A 19,861-nucleotide genomic window follows, 5' to 3' on the forward strand; every position below is an offset into this window, starting at 1 on the left:
CAGAAAGAAGGAAATAATTTCCCAACTAAGAGCTCTCGCAGAGTTCTCAATTTGAGCTCGAAGCAGTTGAACGATGGCGCTGCCGATTAGATTTGGCAAGATCCTCTTGCTTTTCCATCAAGCAGTCAACCTTCACATAGCAGGTGAGAATTCCTCAACTCAGTTTTACTTTGCTCCCCCCTCCCCAAATCCCCACGATGACCCTGACTTGTGGCAGGGTAGTGTTGAGTGGATTGCAACATCCCTGAGGTACCTCACCCTCTTCGCCTGCGAGCCGAGACAGTGAGCATCAGCGGGGCAAATTAGCCATGAGAGGCATCACGGCCAAAGCCCGATCCTGTTTATGTTCAAGGCCAGTGAAGGTCACTGAAGAGTCACTGGGAGCAGGAACCTGGAATGATGTGGACGATTCCTAGATCAGGAGCATCGAGGCTGTTTGTCGTCTCTAACTCAGCACAGACTGGGGATTAAACCGGACACCAACCTGTACTGCCTGCTTCACAAACCGTGTCAACATTCGAGATTAGAATGGAGAGTTGGTGAAGCAAAAGGGCATAAAAGGTCATGGGAACAGGGTGGGTAAACATCTTTCGGATTATTTGCTCACATGGAGGTTAAACACCACCAGGGAAATGGCCTGTTTCCATGTTGTAACTTCTATGTATCTAATAGTGTTATACCTGCCCTGGGAGTGTTTGATGGGACAGTGTAGAGGGAGCTTTACTCTGTATCTAACCCGTGCTGTACCTGCCCTGGGTGTGTTTGATGGGACAGTGTAGAGGGAGCTTTACTCTGTATCTAACCCGTGCTGTACCTGCCCTGGGAGTGTTTGATGGGACAGTGTAGAGGGAGCTTTACTCTGTATCTAATCCGTGCTGTACCTGCCCTGGGTTTTTTTGTATTGAACCCATCTCATATGTTAAGTTTGAGACTATTTACTGCATTGGGCTCACTTTCTTCTCTGCGTCAGAAGCTCATGGGTTCAAACCTTACTCCAGAGACTTGAGCACATAAATCCACGTTGATACCTCTGTGGAGCACTTGAGGGAGTGCTGCATTGTCGGAGGTGCCGTCTTTCGGATGAGACGTTAAACCAAGGCCCCATCTGCCCCTTCAGGTGGACGTAAACGATCCCATGGCCACGATTCAAAGAAGAATGTGGGAGTTCGCCTGAAGTCTTGGCCAACATTCTATCCTCAACCAACATCACTAAAAACAAACTGATTATTCATCCCAATAAGCTCTTGCTGTACACAAAATGGCTGTCACATTGTCCCACACAAGAATAACACATTGTAATAACACTATATGTGAAGTGCTTTCGAATATTTCTGAGAGTGTTGAGAAGCTGCTGTTCAAATCTCCCTGCTTTTTACTTTTTAAGCTGCAATCAAGCTTTTTTGGAATCAGGGAAAAGTTGAATTGTAACAGTAAGAGGGAAAAGGGGAAAGAGCAAATAACTTTTTGTTGGTGTAAAGTTGTTGCTATTATGAGGAATTAACTGCAGCTTGAGTCATCGTGTGTGGTTTGTACATTAACCCTTCAACATCCAGCCCCAACAGGGATGGGGCAAGGGAGAGCAGTCACTGATAACAAGGTTATCGGCAGTGCTGGTCTTCCTTTATAAAAAGATAAAACACGTTTTAAACAATTTCTCACAAGGTGAATGGAATGTTTTCTGGAGCAAAAATATTTCATTGGGAACTGGCAGCACACGAATTACAGTAAGGCCAAAATATTTCACAAATTATTGCACCATCAACAGACAAATATTAGGACAAAATTTGCTAGGAAGACTGTAACTAAAATATGAAGTAATGAGAGACAAGGTTACTATTTCAATTATTTCTAGTACTGAAACTGTACCGGTCAGTGTAAGGACGTGGGGATTCACACACACAGGATGACCAGGAAGGGCTTAATTTTATTTAAAAGGATTAGGTAAAACAAGTTGCTCACAGGTGGATTGATCTGCTCCTCTCTCGACCCCTTCACTGTCTCTCATTTGTAACACTGCTGGTCCGACATCCAGTCTTGGATGAGCCGAAATTTCCTCCAATTAAATATTGGGAAGACTGAAGCCATTGTCTTTGGTCCCCGCCACAAACTCCGTTCCCTAGTTACCGACTCCATCCCTCTCCCTGGCCACTGTCTGAGGCTGAATCAGACTGTCCACAACCTTGGCGTCCTATTTGACCCTGAGATGAGCTACAGACCGCATATCTGCTCCATCACCAAGACCGCCTACTCCCACCTCTGCAACATCAACCGTTTCTGTCCCTGCCTCAGCCCATCTGCTGCTGCTGAGACCCTCATCCGTGCCTTTGTTACCTCCAGACTCAACTATTCCAATGCTCTCCTGGCCGGCCTCCCATCGTCCACCCTCCATAAACTTCAACTCATCCAAAACTCTGCTGCCCGTATCCTAACTCTCACCAAGTCCCGTTCACCCATCACCCCACATGCTCACTGACCTACAATGGCTCCCAGTCTGGCAATGCCTCGATTTAAAATTCTCATCATCGTGTTAAATCCCTCCATGGCCTCGCCCCTCCCTATCTCTGTAACCTCCTCCAGTCCTACGACCCTCCGAGATCTCAGCGCTCCTCCAATTCAGGCCTCGTGTGACATTAGTCACAGATTGAAAGCACCCGTTACATTTCTATTTCCATTTAACTGAAAAGCGGCAACTGTACGATTTTCTTTTAATGAATATTATGGTCTGTGTGTGGATGTGCGTGCGAGTGGTAAAGTATCACACAATGTCCCCAGATTGACTGTACGAGTTCACAGACCTGAGACACGAGTTTTGTCTCCAGTAATAGGCACTGTGGTTTCATCGGGCTAATTACCAGCATCTGGCAAAACCTCTTGCACTGAGAATCGGATATAAAAGATCACTTAATACTTGCTCTTTCTTCCTCAATTGTCCAACATTGCACTATTTATACACTAACGCAACTCAGTGCCAGCAACTCAACTCCACTCAACGTGCGATTGCACAACTCCTGGTCACTTCCTGAAAAAGTGCTCGGCAAAAATCCCCCTTCACCCCCTCCTGATGGACTCAGCTCGAGTTTCACAATCCTCAACCAACCGGGTCATTCTTCACGTGACCTTAGACAGTGGCTATTCAGCAGGGGGAGGACATCTTTGATGAGCCCAAACCGCCCGCCTCCCTCACCGGTCGTGCACACTAACCCCCCTCCCTCACCCAATGTGCACACTAACCCCCTCCCTCACCAGACGTGCACACTAACCCCCCTCCCTCACCGGTCGTGCACACTAACCCCCCTCCCTCACCAGTCGTGCACACTAACCCCCCTCCCTCACCAGTCGTGCACACTAACCCCCCTCCCTCACCAGTCGTGCACACTAACCCCCCTCCCTCACCGGTCGTGCACACTAACCCCCCTCCCTCACCCAATGTGCACACTAACCCCCCTCCCTCACCGGTCGTGCACACTAACCCCCTCCCTCACCGGTCGTGCACACTAACCCCCCTCCCTCACCGGTCGTGCACACTAACCCCCCTCCCTCACCAGTCGTGCACACTAACCCCCCTCCCTCACCAGTCGTGCACACTAACCCCCCTCCCTCACCGGTCGTGCACACTAACCCCCCTCCCTCACCCAATGTGCACACTAACCCCCCTCCCTCACCAGTCGTGCACACTAACCCCCCTCCCTCACCAGTCGTGCACACTAACCCCCCTCCCTCACCAGTCGTGCACACTAACCCCCCTCCCTCACCGGTCGTGCACACTAACCCCCCTCCCTCACCCAATGTGCACACTAACCCCCCTCCCTCACCGGTCGTGCACACTAACCCCCCTCCCTCACCGGTCGTGCACACTAACCCCCCTCCCTCACCAGTCGTGCACACTAACCCCCTCCCTCACCCAAAGTGCACACTAACCCCCTCCCTCACCCAAAGTGCACACTAACCCCCCTCCCTCACCAGACGTGCACACTAACCCCTCACCCTCACCAGTCGTGCACACTAACCCCCTCCCTCACCAGACGTGCACACTAACCCCCCTCCCTCACCAGACGTGCACACTAACCCCCTCTCCCTCACCCTCACTGGATGTGCACACTAACCCCCTCCCTCACCAGACGTGCACACTAACCCCCCTCCCTCACCAGACGTGCACACTAACCCCCCCCTCCCTCACCAGACGTGCACACTAACCCCCCCCTCACTCACCAGACGTGCACACTAGCCCCCCCCTCCCTCACCGGTCGTGCACACTACTGGAGGTGGGTGGGGGGTCACTGGAGACCAATCAAGAGCAAGACCTCTGGTTGGTTTCATCCCTCCTCCTCAGCCCAGGAATCTGCTGGTCTAATTAACTCAATGATACAAGTACTGGTTTTACTGATGTGACTGTTGGAGAGGTTACAATGAAACATTTCAATGCGAATTGTGTCCTTAAGCTGAGCATAAGATTTGCCAAACTCCTTTCCGTGAAGACAGTGCCCCTTAAGTATATAATGTGAGATTAACACCTGTATGAAACACTTCTCCATACTTCGCAATCCTAAGGATTGTCTGCTCAATAAATAAAACCAACTCCCACCAAGATCGTGTTCCCTTATCCTGGAAGGCAAATGTTTTACAGGAATTCTGTTTAAAATATTCCAGTGCTTTACCCCTTGGGCTGGACATCGCCAACGTCTCACCCAGCACATGGGCAGTGCACGGGGAGAGCTCCAGGCCCATCACCACAGAGACAGGCTCGCAGGCCAGATCCTCTCACAACGATGGAGGTTTTGCAGGGGGCGGAGGGAAGAGGGGGAGAGTGGGGTGCGGGGAAAAAAAAGGGGGAATCCCAGCCCCACCTAATCCTGATCTCATCAGATGTCTCCCAACAAGGGTCACTGGATAATGAACAAGAGCGAGGAGCTCATGTTGGGAGAAAACCATGTGTGCAGGAAGTGTGTCCACCTGCAGCTACTGACCGATCGTATCTCGGAGCTGGAGCTGCGGGTGGATTCACTGTGGAGCATCCGCGATGCAGAGAAACTCGTGGATAGCACGTTCAGTGAGTTGGTCACACCGCAGGTAAAGGGTGTACAGGCAGGAAGTGAATGGGTGACCACCAGGCAGAGTAGGAGGTGCAGGCAGGTAGTGCAGGGTTCCCCCTGTGGCCATCCCCCTCTCAAACAGGTATACCGTTTTGGATGCTGTTGGGGGTGATGGCTCACCAGGGGAAGGTGGCAGCGGCCAGGTTCATGGCACCGTGGCTGGCTCTGCTGCACAGGAGGGCTGGAAAAAGAGTGGCATAGCTATAGTGATAGGGGACTCGATTGTAAGGGGAATAGACAGGCGTTTCTGCGGACGCAACCGAGACTCCAGGATGGTATGTTGCCTCCCTGGTGCAAGGGTCAGGGATGTCTCGGAGCGGCTGCAGGACATTCTGGAGGGGGAGGCTGAACAGTCAGTTGTCGTGGTGCATATAGGTACCAACGATATAGGTAAAAAACGGGATGAGGTCCTACAAGCTGAATTTAGGGAGTTAGGAGTTAAACTAAAAAGTAGGACCTCAAAGGTAGTAATCTCAGGATTGCTACCAGTGCCACGGGCTAGTCAGAGTAGGAATGACAGGATAGCTAGGATGAATACGTGGCTTGAGAGATGGTGCAAGAGGGAGGGATTCAAATTCCTGGGCCATTGGAACCGGTTCTGGGGGAGGTGGGACCAGCACAAATTGGACGGTCTGCATCTGGGCAGGACTGGAACCAATGTCCGAGGGGGAGTGTTTGCCAGTGCTGTTGGGGAGGGTTTAAACTAATGTGGCAGGGGGATGGGAACCGATGCAGGAAGTCAGTGGGAAGTAAAGTGGTCACAGAAACAAAAGGCAGTAAGGGAGAGTGTACAAAACATGAACGGACAGATGGTCTGAGAAAGCAGGGCAAAGACCAAGGGAAGTCTAGATTAAACTGCATTTATTTCAATGCAAGAAGTCTGATGGGCAAGGCAGATGAACTCAGGGCATGGATGGGTACATGGGACTGGGATGTTATAGCTATTACTGAAACATGGCTAAGGGAGGGGCAGAACTGGCAGCTCAATGTTCCAGGGTACAGATGCTATAGGAAAGATAGAGCAGGAGGTAAGAGAGGAGGGGGAGTTGCGTTCTTGATTAAGGAGAACATCACGGCAGTAGTGAGAGGGGATATATCCGAGGGTTCGCCCACTGAGTCTATATGGGTAGAACTGAAAAATAAGAAGGGAGAGATCACTTTGATAGGATTGTACTACAGACCCCCAAATAGTCAATGGGAAATTGAGGAGCAAATATGTAAGGAGATTACAGACAGCTGCAAGAAAAATAGGGTGGTAATAGTAGGGGACTTTAACTTTCCTAACATTGACTGGGACAGCCATAGCATTAGGGGCTTGGATGGAGAGAAATTTGTTGAGTGTATTCAGGAGAATTTCTCATTCAGTATGTGGATGGCCCGACTAGAGAGGGGGCAAAACTTGACCTCCTCTTGGGAAATAAGGAAGGGCAGGTGACAGAAGTGTTAGTGAGGGATCACTTTGGGACCAGTGATCATAATTCCATTAGTTTTGAGATAGCTATGGAAAATGATAGATCCGGCCCAAAAGTTAAAATTCTAAATTGGGGAAAGGCCAATTTTGATGGTATTAGACAGGAACTTTCAGAAGTTGATTGGGAGAGTCTGTTGGCAGGCAAAGGGACGTCTGGTAAGTGGGAGGCTTTCAAAAGTGTGTTAACCAGGGTTCAGGGTAAGCACATTCCTTATAAAGTGAAGAGCAAGGCTGGTAGAAGTAGGGAACCTTGGATGACTCGGGAGATTGTGGCCCTAGTCAAAAAGGAGGCATATGACATGCATAGGCAGCTGGGATCAAGTGGATCCCTTGAAGAGTATAGAGATTGCCGGAGTAGAGTTAAGAGAGAAATCAGGAGGGCAAAAAGGGGACATGAGATTGCTTTGGCAGATAAGGCAAAGGAGAATCCAAAGAGCTTCTACAAATACATAAAGGGCAAAAGAGTAACTAGGGAGAGAGTAGGGCCTCTTAAGGATCAACAAGGTCATCTATGTGCGGAACCACAAGAGATGGGTGAGATCCTAAATGAATATTTCACATCGGTATTTACGGTTGAGAAAGGCATGGATGTTAGGGAACTTGGGGAAATAAATAGGGATGTCTTGAGGAGTGTACATATTACAGAGAGGGAGGTGCTGGAAGTCTTAACACGCATCAAGGTAGATAAATCTCCGGGACCTGATGAAATGTATCCCAGGACGTTATGGGAGGTTAGGGAGGAAATTGCGGGTCCCCTAGCAGAGATATTTGAATCATCGACAGCTACAGGTGAGGTGCCTGAAGATTGGAGGGTAGCAAATGTTGTGCCTTTGTTTAAGAAGGGCGGCAGGGAAAAGCCTGGGAACTACAGACCGGTGAGCCTGACATCTGTAGTGGGTAAGTTGTTAGAGGGTATTCTGAGAGACAGGATCTACAGGCATTTGGAGAGGCAGGGACTGATTAGGAACAGTCAGCATGGTTTTGTGAGAGGAAAATCATGTCTCACGAATTTGATTGAGTTTTTTAAAGGGGTAACCAAGAAGATAGATGAGGGCTGTGCAGTAGACGTGGTCTACATGGACCTCAGCAAAGCCTTTGACAAGGTACCGCATGGTAGGTTGTTACATAAGGTTAAATCTCACGGGATCCAAGGTGAGGTAGCCAATTGGATACAACATTGGCTTGACGACAGAAGACAGAGGGTGGTTGTAGAGGGTTGTTTTTCAAACTGGAGGCCTGTGACCAGCGGTGTGCCTCAGGGATCGGTGCTGGGTCCGCTGTTATTTGTTATTTATATTAATGATTTGAATGATAATTTAGGAGGCATGGTTAGTAAGTTTGCAGATGACACCAAGATTGGTGGCATTATGGAGAGTGAAGAAGGTTATCTAGGATTGCAACGGGATCTTGATAAATTGGGCCAGTGGGCCGATGAATGGCAGATGGAGTTTAATTTAGAGGTGATGCATTTTGGTAGATCGAATCGGGCCAGGACCTACTCCGTTAATGGTATGGTGTTGGGGAGAGTTATAGAACAAAGAGATCTAGGAGTACAGGTTCATAGCTCCTTGAAAGTGGAGTCACAGGTGGATAGGGTGGTGAAGAAGGCATTCGGCATGCTTGGTTTCATTGGTCAGAACATTGAATACAGGAGTTGGGATGTCTTGTTGAAGTTGTACAAGACATTAGTAAGTCCACACTTGGAATACTGTGTACAGTTCTGGTCACCCTATTATAGAAAGGATATTATTAAACTAGAAAGAGTGCAGAAAAGATTTACTAGGATGCTACCGGGACTTGATGGTTTGACTTATAGGGAGAGGTTGGATAGACTGAGACTTTTTTCCCTGGAGAGTAGGAGGTTTAGGGGTGATCTTATACAAGTCTATAAAATAATGAGGGGCATAGATAAGGTCGATAGTCAAAATCTTTTCCCAAAGATAGGTGAGTCTATAACGAGGGGGCATAGATTTAAGATGAGAGGGGAGAGATACAAAAGGGTCCAGAGTGGCAATTTTTTCCACTCAAAGGGTGGCGAGTGTCTGGAACGAGCTGCCAGAGGCAGTAGTAGAGGTGGGTACAATTTTGTCTTTTAAAAAGCATTTGGACAGTTACATGGGTAAGATGGGTATAGAGGGATATGGGCCAAGTGCAGGCAATTGGGACTAGCTTAGTGGTATAAACTGGGCGACAGGGACATGTTGGGCTGAAGGGCCTGTTTCCGTGTTGTGAACTTCTATGATTCTATAAGAGAGCCGGAGGACACGAATGTAAAATAAGAACAAAAAAGGCCATTCAGCCCATCAACCCACTCCACTCCGGAGTCCATGAATGATTATTCCATCATGGACTCCCCCCCTCATCTGCAAATCCCCCATTTCAAGGGACACCAAGTTCCATCCCCTACCACCACCTTCTCAAGGGTAATTAGGGATGGGCAATAAATGCCGGCCTTGCCAGCGATGCCCAGATCCCATGAACGAATAAAAAAAATCTCTGGAAAAAAAAATGAAATGTTGCCAATATCTCTACAATCTTCAACTCTTCTCCTGAAGGGATAGCGATACAGCTCCGTTTTAAAAAGGGTTAATTAAACCCCATTTCAACATTGCTTCTTGGAGGGCCCCAGGACCGTCCCCTCCGAGGGCCCCAGGACCGTCCCCTCCGAGGGCCCCCGGACCGTCCCCTCCGAGGGCCCCCGGACCGTCCCCTCCGAGGGCCCCCGGACCGTCCCCTCCGAGGGCCCCCGGACTGTCCCCTGGGGAACTGCACTGGTTGCATTTTTCCCTCGCAGAGCATTTTCCGTTTATCACTCTGTTGCTGTGCCAATTCTCAAATGAGCTCTAACCTTCCCTCTTGGTCTTACTCAAGGAACTCTGCCACATGCCTTCTGAAACTCCGCGTAAGAATTTGCATTTATACAACTCCTTTCATGTCCTCAGGACGTCCCAAACGCTTTACGGCCAACCAATTACTTTTGCTGTTTTGTAGGCTTACCACATCTACTGGTTTATCCTCTCCCACTGGCTATGTTACTCCCTCAAAGAATTCCAGTAGGCTAGTGAGTTAGGACCTATTACTTACCAAACTAACTACTCCCCATGATACCCGTGTATACCTGGGAATACTGTGGATAGGTGGACTAGATGGACCGAAGGGGATACTGTGGATAGGTGGACTAGATGGGCTGAAGGTCTTTTCCTGCCTGAAACTGTTATCTGGTGCAAATACCTTTTGAAAAGAATTGGAGAAATATCAGTTTGGGACTGAGATGGAAAGTTCTGAAGTTGCTGGGGCCAGAGAAATGTCACAGCAAGGAAGGTAACTGAGGCAGGGGTGTATAATGTAGGAAGTAAACTTAAGAGAGGGGCCATGGAATTTGGATCAATTTATCTTGGCAGGGGGTGTGTGGGGAAAGCAAGAGGAAACTTTGCAGAGTCTTTGGTCAGGAGATAAAATGAGTTGACAAGATTCCATGATGGAGTGGACTGCACATGGTCAAGGAACGAGCTTGATGGGCTGAATGGTCTTTTCTCATGGCCTGTTTAACATTTACAGCTTAGCGGCAAGTAAAGGCGGAATAAAGTAGCAATGTTTATTCTCAACAGGCTTTGCCGCTCAAAATTGTAATGTAACCGTCAACCAAGAGCCTTTCATCGAAAGATATTCAACTGACAACCTGACCATTCCCTGCAAGTTCACCGGTCCCGGGTGCTCTGGTCATCCGAAAATTCAATGGTTCAGGATCAGCAGCAACAAGGGGAGCAGCCTGTGTCTGGGGGCTTGCTCGAACACGGGGAGTCCCGGGAAGTTTCATCTGCACGGCCTGGCTGCCCAAGGTGACGCCACCTTGAGAATTCAACAAGTGGACCAGCTCGATAGCGGCGTGTACTACTGTGGCGTAGCCTATCACAGCACCCACATAGACAAGTCCAAACAAACGGGAAGTGGCACAACGCTGGTGGTCAGAGGTCAGTCGCACGTTGGGTGAAACGTTGGGAAACATGGGTGGTGTCAGCTCACTGGGGCACCACTGCTGTAACACATGGTGTAAACCTTGCACCTTCCCGTGCACTTTTGGTACATTGCACAGAAAAGGCTTGCACATCGTGAAGAACTATATAGTCCGTAAAAAAACTCCTTAAAATGTATATTTGATAAGTCCTATAAATCACGGCTTCATCAGAGCATTGGATACAGGGCTCCCATTGTAAGGTACAGTGAGACCTGTAAATTACAGACACCCTAGGGACTGGCATCAGCTTATCCTTTTTTTTCGATTGTCCTTATTTTCAAAACGGTCATTGTATGTACAGTAAACATTCTCAGAAGAATGGGGAATTCTTTACCCAGCATCCATAGCAGCAGAGAAACCCCTCTATCCTCGGGATCGAGCCGAGCGAGCATTCAATCCCAGAGACACCGTCCTATCCCCGGGATCGAGCCGAGCGAGCATTCAATCCCAGAGAAACCGCTCTTTCCCTTGGATCGAGCCGAGCGAGCATTCAATCCCAGAGACACTGCTCTATCCTCGGGATCGAGCCGAGCGAGCATTCAATCCCAGAGACACCGCTCTATCCCCGGGATCGAGCCGAGCGAGCATTCAATCCCAGAGACACCGTCCTATCCCCGGGATCGAGCCGAGCGAGCATTCAATCCCAGAGACACTGCTCTATCCCCGGGATCGAGCCGAGCGAGCATTCAATCCCAGAGACACCGTCCTATCCCCGGGATCGAGCCGAGCGCGCATTCAATCCCAGAGACACCGTCCTATCCCCGGGATCGAGCCGAGCGAGCATTCAATCCCAGAGAAACCGCTCTATCCCCGGGATCGAGCCGAGCGAGCATTCAATCCCAGAGACACCGTCCTATCCCCGGGATCGAGCCGAGCGAGCATTCAATCCCAGAGACACCGTCCTATCCCCGGGATCGAGCCGAGCGAGCATTCAATCCCAGAGACACCGTCCTATCCCTGGGATCGAGCCGAGCGAGCATTCAATCCCAGAGACACCGTCCTATCCCCGGGATCGAGCCGAGCGAGCATTCAATCCCAGAGATAGGGCGGTTTCTCTGCCGCTATGGATGCTGGGTAAAGGGCTCCCCATTCCCCAAAAGCCGCTTCTTTCACAAAACCTGCTGCCGCCTCGCGCTGTCCTGTGTTTTAAGTTGTAAAAGATACTTGGTGCATTGAAGGCTGTCCATAGTTTCACTGTAGTTGCAATTCACTTGGCCACCTCACGTGAAACCCTGGTTAGACCGCACCTGGAGTACTGCGAGCAGTTCTGGGCACCGCACCTTCGGAAGGACATACTGGCCTTGGAGGGAGTGCAGCGTAGGTTTACTAGAATGATACCTGGACTTCAAGGGTTAAGTTACGAGGAGAGATTACACAAATTGGGGTTGTATCCTCTAGAGTTTCGAAGGTTAAGGGGTGATCTAATCGAAGTTTATAAGATATTAAGGGGAACAGATAGGGTGGATAGAGAGAAACTATTTCCGCTGGTTGGGGATTTTAGGAGTAGGGGGCACAGTCTAAAAATTAGAGCCAGACCTTTCAGGAGTGAGATTAGAAAACATTTCTACACACAAAGGGTGGTAGAAGTTTGGAACTCTCTTCCGCAAACGGCAATTGATACTAGCTCAATTGCTAAATTTAAATCTGAGATAAATAGCTTTTTGGCAACCAAAGGTATTAAGGGATATGGGCCAAAGGCAGGTATATGGAGTTAGATCACAGATCAGCCATGATCTTATCAAATGGTGTAGCAGGCACGAGGGGCTGAATGGCCTACTCCTGTTCCTATGAAATTCAATTTTTCATTCACTTATGGAAAGATAAATTAGCGTCCTTTACATAGAATTACCTAGAATGTACAGCACAGAAACAGGCCATTCAGCCCAACTGATCTATGCCGGTGTTTATGCTCCACCCTCTCCCTCCTTCCTCTCTACTTCATCTCACCCTATCAGCATATCCTTCTATTCCTTTCTCCCTCATGTATTTATTTAGCTTCCCCTTAAATGCATTGATGTTATTTACCTCAACTACTCCTTGTGGTAGCGAGTTCCACATTCTCACCACTCTCTGGGTGAATTCCCTATTGGATTTATTAGTGAATATCTTATATTTATCACCTCTAGTTCTGGTCACCCCCCACAAGTGGAAACATTTTCTCTACATCTACCCAATCAAACCCTTTCATAACTTTAAAGACCTCTATCAGGTCACCCCTCAGCCTTCTCTTTTCTAGAGAAAAGAGCCCCAGCTCAGTCTTTCAGATCTGTCCGAACCGATTATTTATCTCTGGTAACACTGGGACTGGAATTCTGCACTGATTGGGACTTTACAGTACGGGTAGTGGCGTACACCAGGTTATGTGGGACTGTGCACAGTTCTGGACTCCATTTTACTAAAAGGATATAGAGTCACAGGCTGGGGCTCTTTTCTCCAGAAAAAGAAGGCTGAGGGGTGACCTTAGAGGGTTTTTAAAATTATGAAGGGGTTTGAAGGGTAAACGTAGAGAAGATGTTTCCACTTGTGGGGGAGACCAAAACTAGGGGTCATAAATATAAGATAGTCACTAATAATAATAATTAGAAAGGCAAATTTTATGTTGGCCTTTATTGCAAGGGGGTTGGAGTACAAGAGTAAGGAAGTCTTGCTGCAGGGCTTTGGTGAGACCTCACCTGGAGTACTGTGTACAGTTTTGGTCTCCTTATCTAAGGAAGGATATACTTGCCTTAGAGGCGGTGCAACGAAGGTTCACTAGATTGATTCCTGGGATAAGAGGGTTGTCCTATGAGCAAAGATTGAGTAGAATGGGCCTATACACTCTGGAGTTTAAAAGAATGAGAGGTGATCTCATTAAAACGTAAAAGATTCGGAGGGGGCTTGACAGGGTAGATGCTGAGATGTTGTTTCCCCTGGCTGGAAAGTCTAGAACTAGGGGACATAGTCTCAGGATAAGGGGGTGAACATTTAAGACTGAGACGAGGAGGAATTTCTTCACTCAGAGGGTTGTGAATCTTTGGAATTCTCTACCCCAGAGGGCTGTGGATGCTCAGTCATTGAGTATATTCAAGGCTGAAATCAATAGATTTTTGGACTCGAGGGGAATCAAGGGATACGGGGATCAGACAGGAAAGTGGAGTTGAGGAAGAAGATCAGCCATGATCTGATTGAATGGCGGAGCAGGCTCGAGGGGCCGTATGGCCTACTCCTGCTCCTATTTCTTATGTTCTTATCTTATGTTCATAAAGTCACTAATAAATCCAATGGGGAACTCAGGAAAAACTACTTTACCCAGAGAGTGGTTAGAATGTGGAACTTGCTACCACAAGGAGTAGTTGAGGTGAATAACAGATGCATTTAAGGGGAAGCCAGATAAACACATGAGGGAGAAAGGAATAGAAGGACATGCTGATAGGGTGAGATGAAGTAGGGTGGGAGGAGGCTCGTGTGGAGCATAAACACCGGCACAGACCAGTTGGGCCGAATGGCCTGTTTGTTTGCTGTACGTTCTATGTAATTCCTCCCTCCTTGCTCCTGCCTCTCCTCTGCCCAGTCTCCAAGCAGGACCGCCCCATGCTGCCTCTGCCACACCTCACGCCCTTTTTGGCGGGGCAGATGCATTAGTAAAGTTGCCAACTTCCTATCCTTCCCCACTCATGTGCAGAGCTCCCGGGAAGTACAGGAATTGCTGGAGTTGTGGGAACACTGATCGTAGGAGGACGACAAACAAATTACAAAGAAAGGATAAAATAACCTTCTGACCCGGTGATTAATGTCGAGATTAAATAACGGAGATTTTTTTTTAAATTGCAGCATCCGGACTACTGATCACAGCAGCAGAATCCTGGCTCCACGCAACACTGACAATCGTTCTCTCCCTGTACACAATCGGCATCACCATTGTTCTCGTGGTGAGTTGCTGACGGCCCATTTCATAGTCTTCCCCATTGCCATCCTCAGCAACAGGAGGACAAACTCGGAAAGAGAAAATAAACAAGCACAAAAGAAAAGAAATTTTGGGGGGGGGCACAGGATTTTTTTTTTTAAATCATTTTCGGGACGTTGGCGTCATTGGCAAGGCCGGCATTTATTGCCCCATCCCACGTTGCCCCGAGAAGGTGGTTGTACAACCGAGTGACCTGCTGGGCCACTTCTGAGGGCAGCTAAGAGTCAACCACGTTGGTGTGGGACTGGAGTCACCTTTAGGCCCAGACCGGGTAAGGACGGCAGGTCTCCTTCCCTAAAGGGACATTAGTGAACCAGATGGGTTTTTACAACAATCCGACAGCTCCACGCTCACTTTTACCGGTAACCAGATTTTTATTTCCAGATTTTTTTTTTCTTAAACTGAATTCAAATTCTTAAGCTCACATTCTCTGGATTACTAGTCCAGTGACATAACCAGTACTGCCCGAAATAACCAGCGTGCATAACGTGCTGCTGTGATTGACAATACTGGCGATGGAAATTGGATAGTGCTATTTGCCTGATCTAAACGTGGGCGGTTTACGTGGTGGGGACTGTACTTGTGACAAAGTGAAACAATGGTCAATAAATGGTCAATAATGCATCCTGTCCCTCCGTATTTCACCTGCCCTTATCTTTCTACAGCAAACCACCCACTTGACAAGAAAGGCCGATTCCCATCGCAACCACAGCAGCAGCACTGTACGTAGATATCGTTATCCTTTTCAATGTGAATGTGTTATTCTATCAGATGAGGTGTTAATCCAAGGCGCTGTCTGCCTGTGCAGGTGGATATTAACAATCCCACTCGGGGATGGAATGTTGGTCAGGACACTGGGAGAGCAGGGAATGCTACCCCTACATCCAGTCCGAGATTCCTCCCTCAACCAACACCTGCAGAGAAAAACAACAGATTAACTGGACATTTATCTCATTAATATTGGGAACTTGCTGTGCGCCAATTGGCTGCTGCTTTTGTCACTGCACTTCAAAAAGTAACTCATTGGTTCTGAAGCTTCGGGACGTCCAGAGGGTGTGAAAGGTGCTATAAATGGGTGATTGAGTCTAATGATCAATTAGTGCCTATCCTCCTCAATATGCACCTGTGTCAGTCGTAGATCAGTGGGCAGCACTCTCGCCTCCGAGTCAGAAGGTCATGGGTTCAAGCCCCACTCCAGAGACTTGAGCAGGTAATCCAGACCAACACTCCCAGTGCCAGTACCGAGGGAGCGCCGACACTGTCGGAGGGTCGGTACCGAGGGAGCGCAGACACTGTCGGAGGGTCGGTACCGAGGGAGCGCAGACACTGTCGGAGGGTCGGTACCGAGGGAGCGCCGACACTGTCGGAGGGTCGGTACCGAGGGAGCGCAGACACTGTCGGAGGGTCGGTACCGAGGGAGCGCAGACACTGTCGGAGGGTCGGTACCGAGGGAGCGCAGACACTGTCGGAGGGTCGGTACCGAGGGAGCGCCGACACTGTCGGAGGGTCGGTACCGAGGGAGCGCAGACACTGTCGGAGGGTCGGTACCGAGGGAGCGCCGACACTGTCGGAGGGTCGGTACCGAGGGAGCGCCGACACTGTCGGAGGGTCGGTACCGAGGGAGCGCAGACACTGTCGGAGGGTCGGTACCGAGGGAGCGCCGACACTGTCGGAGGGTCGGTACCGAGGGAGCGCCGACACTGTCGGAGGTCCCGTCTCTAGGACGAGACGTTAAACCGAGTCCCCGTCTGCCCCCTCAGGTGGATGTAAAAGATCCCACGGTGCTATTTTGAAGAAGAGCAGGGGAGTTCTCCCCGGTGTCCTGGCCAATATTTATCCCTCAACCAATATCACTAAAGCAGATGATCTGGTCATTATCAGACTGCTGTTTGTGGGATCTTGCTGTGCGCAAATTGGCTGTCACGATTCCTACATTACAACAGTGACTACACTTCAAAAGTACGTCATTGGCTGTGAGGCGCTTTGGGACGTCCGGAGGCGGTGAAAGGCCTTTCTTACTTTGCCCCACCCCGAAGTGCCCCCTTCCCTTCCGTGTCTGACTATTTTCTGTACGCTGCACACAGCCTAATGAAGACGAGAAGAGCAGAGCCTTTCAAGCCCTCGCATTGGAGTTCAACAGAAAGTACAGAAGTGAAAACCAAGAGACAAATTTTGTAAGTACAGTTCCAGAAAGAAGACACTAACCCGGCCTCTGTTTGTATCTTGTAAAATCTCGGTACAGAGAGTTTAATTCATTAGTGAAAGCAGGTTCCTGTTAAAGGGAGTCGTTGTCAGCCCATGTCTGTCACTTCAGGTTTTATAATGCAAGCCCTCTTGGGGTAGTTTTCAGTTTATCCGTGCCTCCTTTTGGCAGACACTGGAAAAGATGCACTGCCGATCCCACACATACTGGGACTCATGTCATCAGAGGGCAAGATAATGGGAAACAAGAACAAGTCAAGAACAGGCCTTTCTGCACCTAATGTTCCCTTGTACCTGCTCATCAGTTTTGGAATTATACCCTTTGACTGCAATTAATGGCCGTGAGGTGAACCACTGACCTGGGGATTAAACGGTGACCAGAGAGAAGCATTTAAAAAAAAAATTCAGTCTGGCAGTGTGGGCGTCGCAAGGTCAGGTGACACCTGTGATGCAGGCTGCTTTAATGCGATTTTTAATGTGGTCACCGTATAACGACGTCTGTTGTGCTTTTTACATTTGTAGGAAGAGGAGCAAACCGATTACGATCAGAACGATGACTCCATCTATCAAAACGCATGAGGGCCTGTTCAATGGGCAACCGAGAGATGAATGGACTGGTCGAGATTGAGTTAATGGAACTTTCAAGCAGCTAGAAAAGAAGATAAAGGAGACTCACAGTCAATGAGCTTAACCATCAGACAATATTGCAGGAAAGGAGCACCTTGTATTAAGATTCTGATCAGCACTCAGTCCTGGAAAGAGTAGCTTTTTACTCTGGGACAGTCACCTTGTCATAGCCAGACAGCACGGTGTCCCACACCCCAACCTTCTCCTTGCACTGGTTGACTTTGGACCAGTATTGCATGACTATTGTAAACTGTTAACTGCCAACAGCTCAAGGGTCAGAATGGTCAAGGGTCAATTCCAGGGTTACCTATCCGCCTCCCACAATCAGAAGGAGTTTTCCAACAGATCCCTTAGGTGCAGCAACACTCGAGACGGTCCACACCATCCAGGACAAAGCAGCCCGCTTGATTGGCACCCCATCCACCACCCTAAACATTCACTCCCTTCACCACCGGCGCACTGTGGCTGCAGTGTGTACCATCCACAGGATGCACTGCAGCAACTCGCCAAGGCTTCTTCGACAGCACCTCCCAAACCCGCGACCTCTACCACCTAGAAAGACAAGAGCAGCAGGCACATGGGAACAACACCACCTGCACGTTCCCCTCCAAGTCACACACCATCCCGACTTGGAAATATATCGCCGTTCCTTCATCGTCGCTGGGTCAAAATCCTGGAACTCCCTTCCTAACAGCACTGTGGGAGAACCGTCACCACACGGACTGTAGCGGTTCAAGAAGGCGGCTCACCACCACCTTCTCAAGGGCAATTAGGGATGGGCAATAAATGCTGGCCTTGCCACACCCTGAGAATTTTTTTTTTTTAAAGTGCTCGAGAGAACAAAGTTTCTCGACTACAGCAGCCATCACCTGACCGCGTCACGCCATGATTGATGGGCACAGTAATGCCAAGAACCTGGCCTGTGCCAGCTGAAATTACCACTGAGATTTCAGTAAAATGCAATGGTGGGCATCACATATTGTACTGGTTTTTTTTAAATTGTATTTTTATTTTGAAAAAATATCACCCAGCATTCTTTCGATTTTTTTTTTTGAATTTCAAAGGACCTAACCACTCCTTCTAGAGTTAGCATCATTTGTTAATGCTCATCGAAGGGACTGTCCTGAGCAATGAGAAATTTTTATAACCTGTCAGAGAACGACTTTGTATCTGGAGCCTTGTTTATAAGGGGTTTGTTAATGGGTTAACGACCGGGATAAATGTGTCTTTGTTCTTGTTGATGTGTGGCTGTGACCAAATGATAGATTCCAGATAGCGTGTGATCACTTCCTCATTAGCATCCAATCGATTTCACTGGGATTTAATACTGGGAGAATCTGAGCTGCTGTTTGTCTGACTGTGACTGATTGGCAGCCCTGTCTGCAAAGGAATTAGAGGTACAGAACACGAGAATCTTTCAGTGTTTCCCAGTTCTGGTTGATGGCCAGTGAATTCCATCAGTATTTGGGCCTCAAACTCCATTTTTATATCACTAACTGAAGGATCAGCTTCAAGACTGCATCCTATTAACTGAGATGTGGAGATGCCGGTGATGGACTGGGGTGTACAAATGTAAGGAATCTTACAACACCAGGTTATAGTCCAACAGTTTTATTTGAAAATCACAAGCTTTCGGAGGCTTTCTCCTTCGTCAGGTGTGAGTGGGATTCCTTGAAATTTATCGCATACATAGACAGAGAACAATGCCTGGTGATTACAGATAATCTTTCCAACTGCCCGTTATCAAGGCAATCAAAGGAATTGAATGGTGTTCAGACAGAGAGACATTAGATACTAGACTACTGAATATACAAAAGGCCAGAACCAAAGACAGAGACAGAGAGAGAGAGAGAGAGAGAGAGAAAAACATCCGAAAGGAAGAGAAAGAGAGAGAATGACCAGTTGTATTAAAAACAGATAACTTTTTTTTCGCTGGTGGGGTTACGTGTAGCGTGACATGAACCCAAGATCCCGGTTGAGGCCGTCCTCATGGCCCGTCCTCAACCGGGATCTTGGGTTCATGTCACGCTACACGTAACCCCACCAGCGAATAAAGGTTATCTGTTTTTAATACAACTGGTCATTCTCTCTCTTTCTCTTCCTTTCGGATGTTTCTCTCTCTCTCTCTCTCTCTCTCTCTCTGTCTTTGGTTCTGGCCGTTTGTATATTCAGTAGTCTAGTATCTAATGTCTCTCTGTCTGAACACCATTCAATTCCTTTGATTGCCTTGATAACGGGCAGTTGGAAAGATTATCTGTAATCACCAGGCATTGTTCTCTGTCTATGTATGCGATAAATTTCAAGGAATCCCACACACACCTGACGAAGGAGAAAGCCTCCGAAAGCTTGTGATTTTCAAATAAAACTGTTGGACTATAACCTGGTGTTGTAAGATTCCTTACCTATTAACTAAGGGTCAAGAGTGGGATTATCTAGATAGGCTCATCTCTACCTGAAGGTTTAAAAAGGAAAACAAAAACATTTAATTTAAATTTAAATTAATTCTCGGGATA

The 19,861-nt window shown here is 48.3% G+C and overlaps 2 protein-coding genes across 2 annotated transcripts in view; one reads left to right on the top strand and one right to left on the bottom strand.

Moving 5' to 3' along the window:
* The window catches only part of mettl9 (methyltransferase 9, His-X-His N1-histidine), a 34,998-nt gene that overhangs the window by 6,209 nt on the left and 8,928 nt on the right, over positions 1-19,861 (bottom strand). The window lies entirely within an intron of this gene.
* On the top strand, positions 18-18,323 carry LOC137340772 (immunoglobulin superfamily member 6-like). Its single transcript, XM_068003521.1, has 6 exons — positions 18-143; positions 10,170-10,532; positions 14,387-14,484; positions 15,185-15,241; positions 16,604-16,693; positions 17,244-18,323. Exons 1-6 carry the CDS (start codon positions 74-76, stop codon positions 17,298-17,300), a joined length of 735 nt encoding a protein of 244 aa, XP_067859622.1. The 5' UTR covers positions 18-73; the 3' UTR covers positions 17,301-18,323.

This window comes from Heptranchias perlo, chromosome 22, assembly GCF_035084215.1.
Source record: "Heptranchias perlo isolate sHepPer1 chromosome 22, sHepPer1.hap1, whole genome shotgun sequence".
Taxonomy (NCBI): Eukaryota; Metazoa; Chordata; class Chondrichthyes; order Hexanchiformes; family Hexanchidae; genus Heptranchias; species Heptranchias perlo.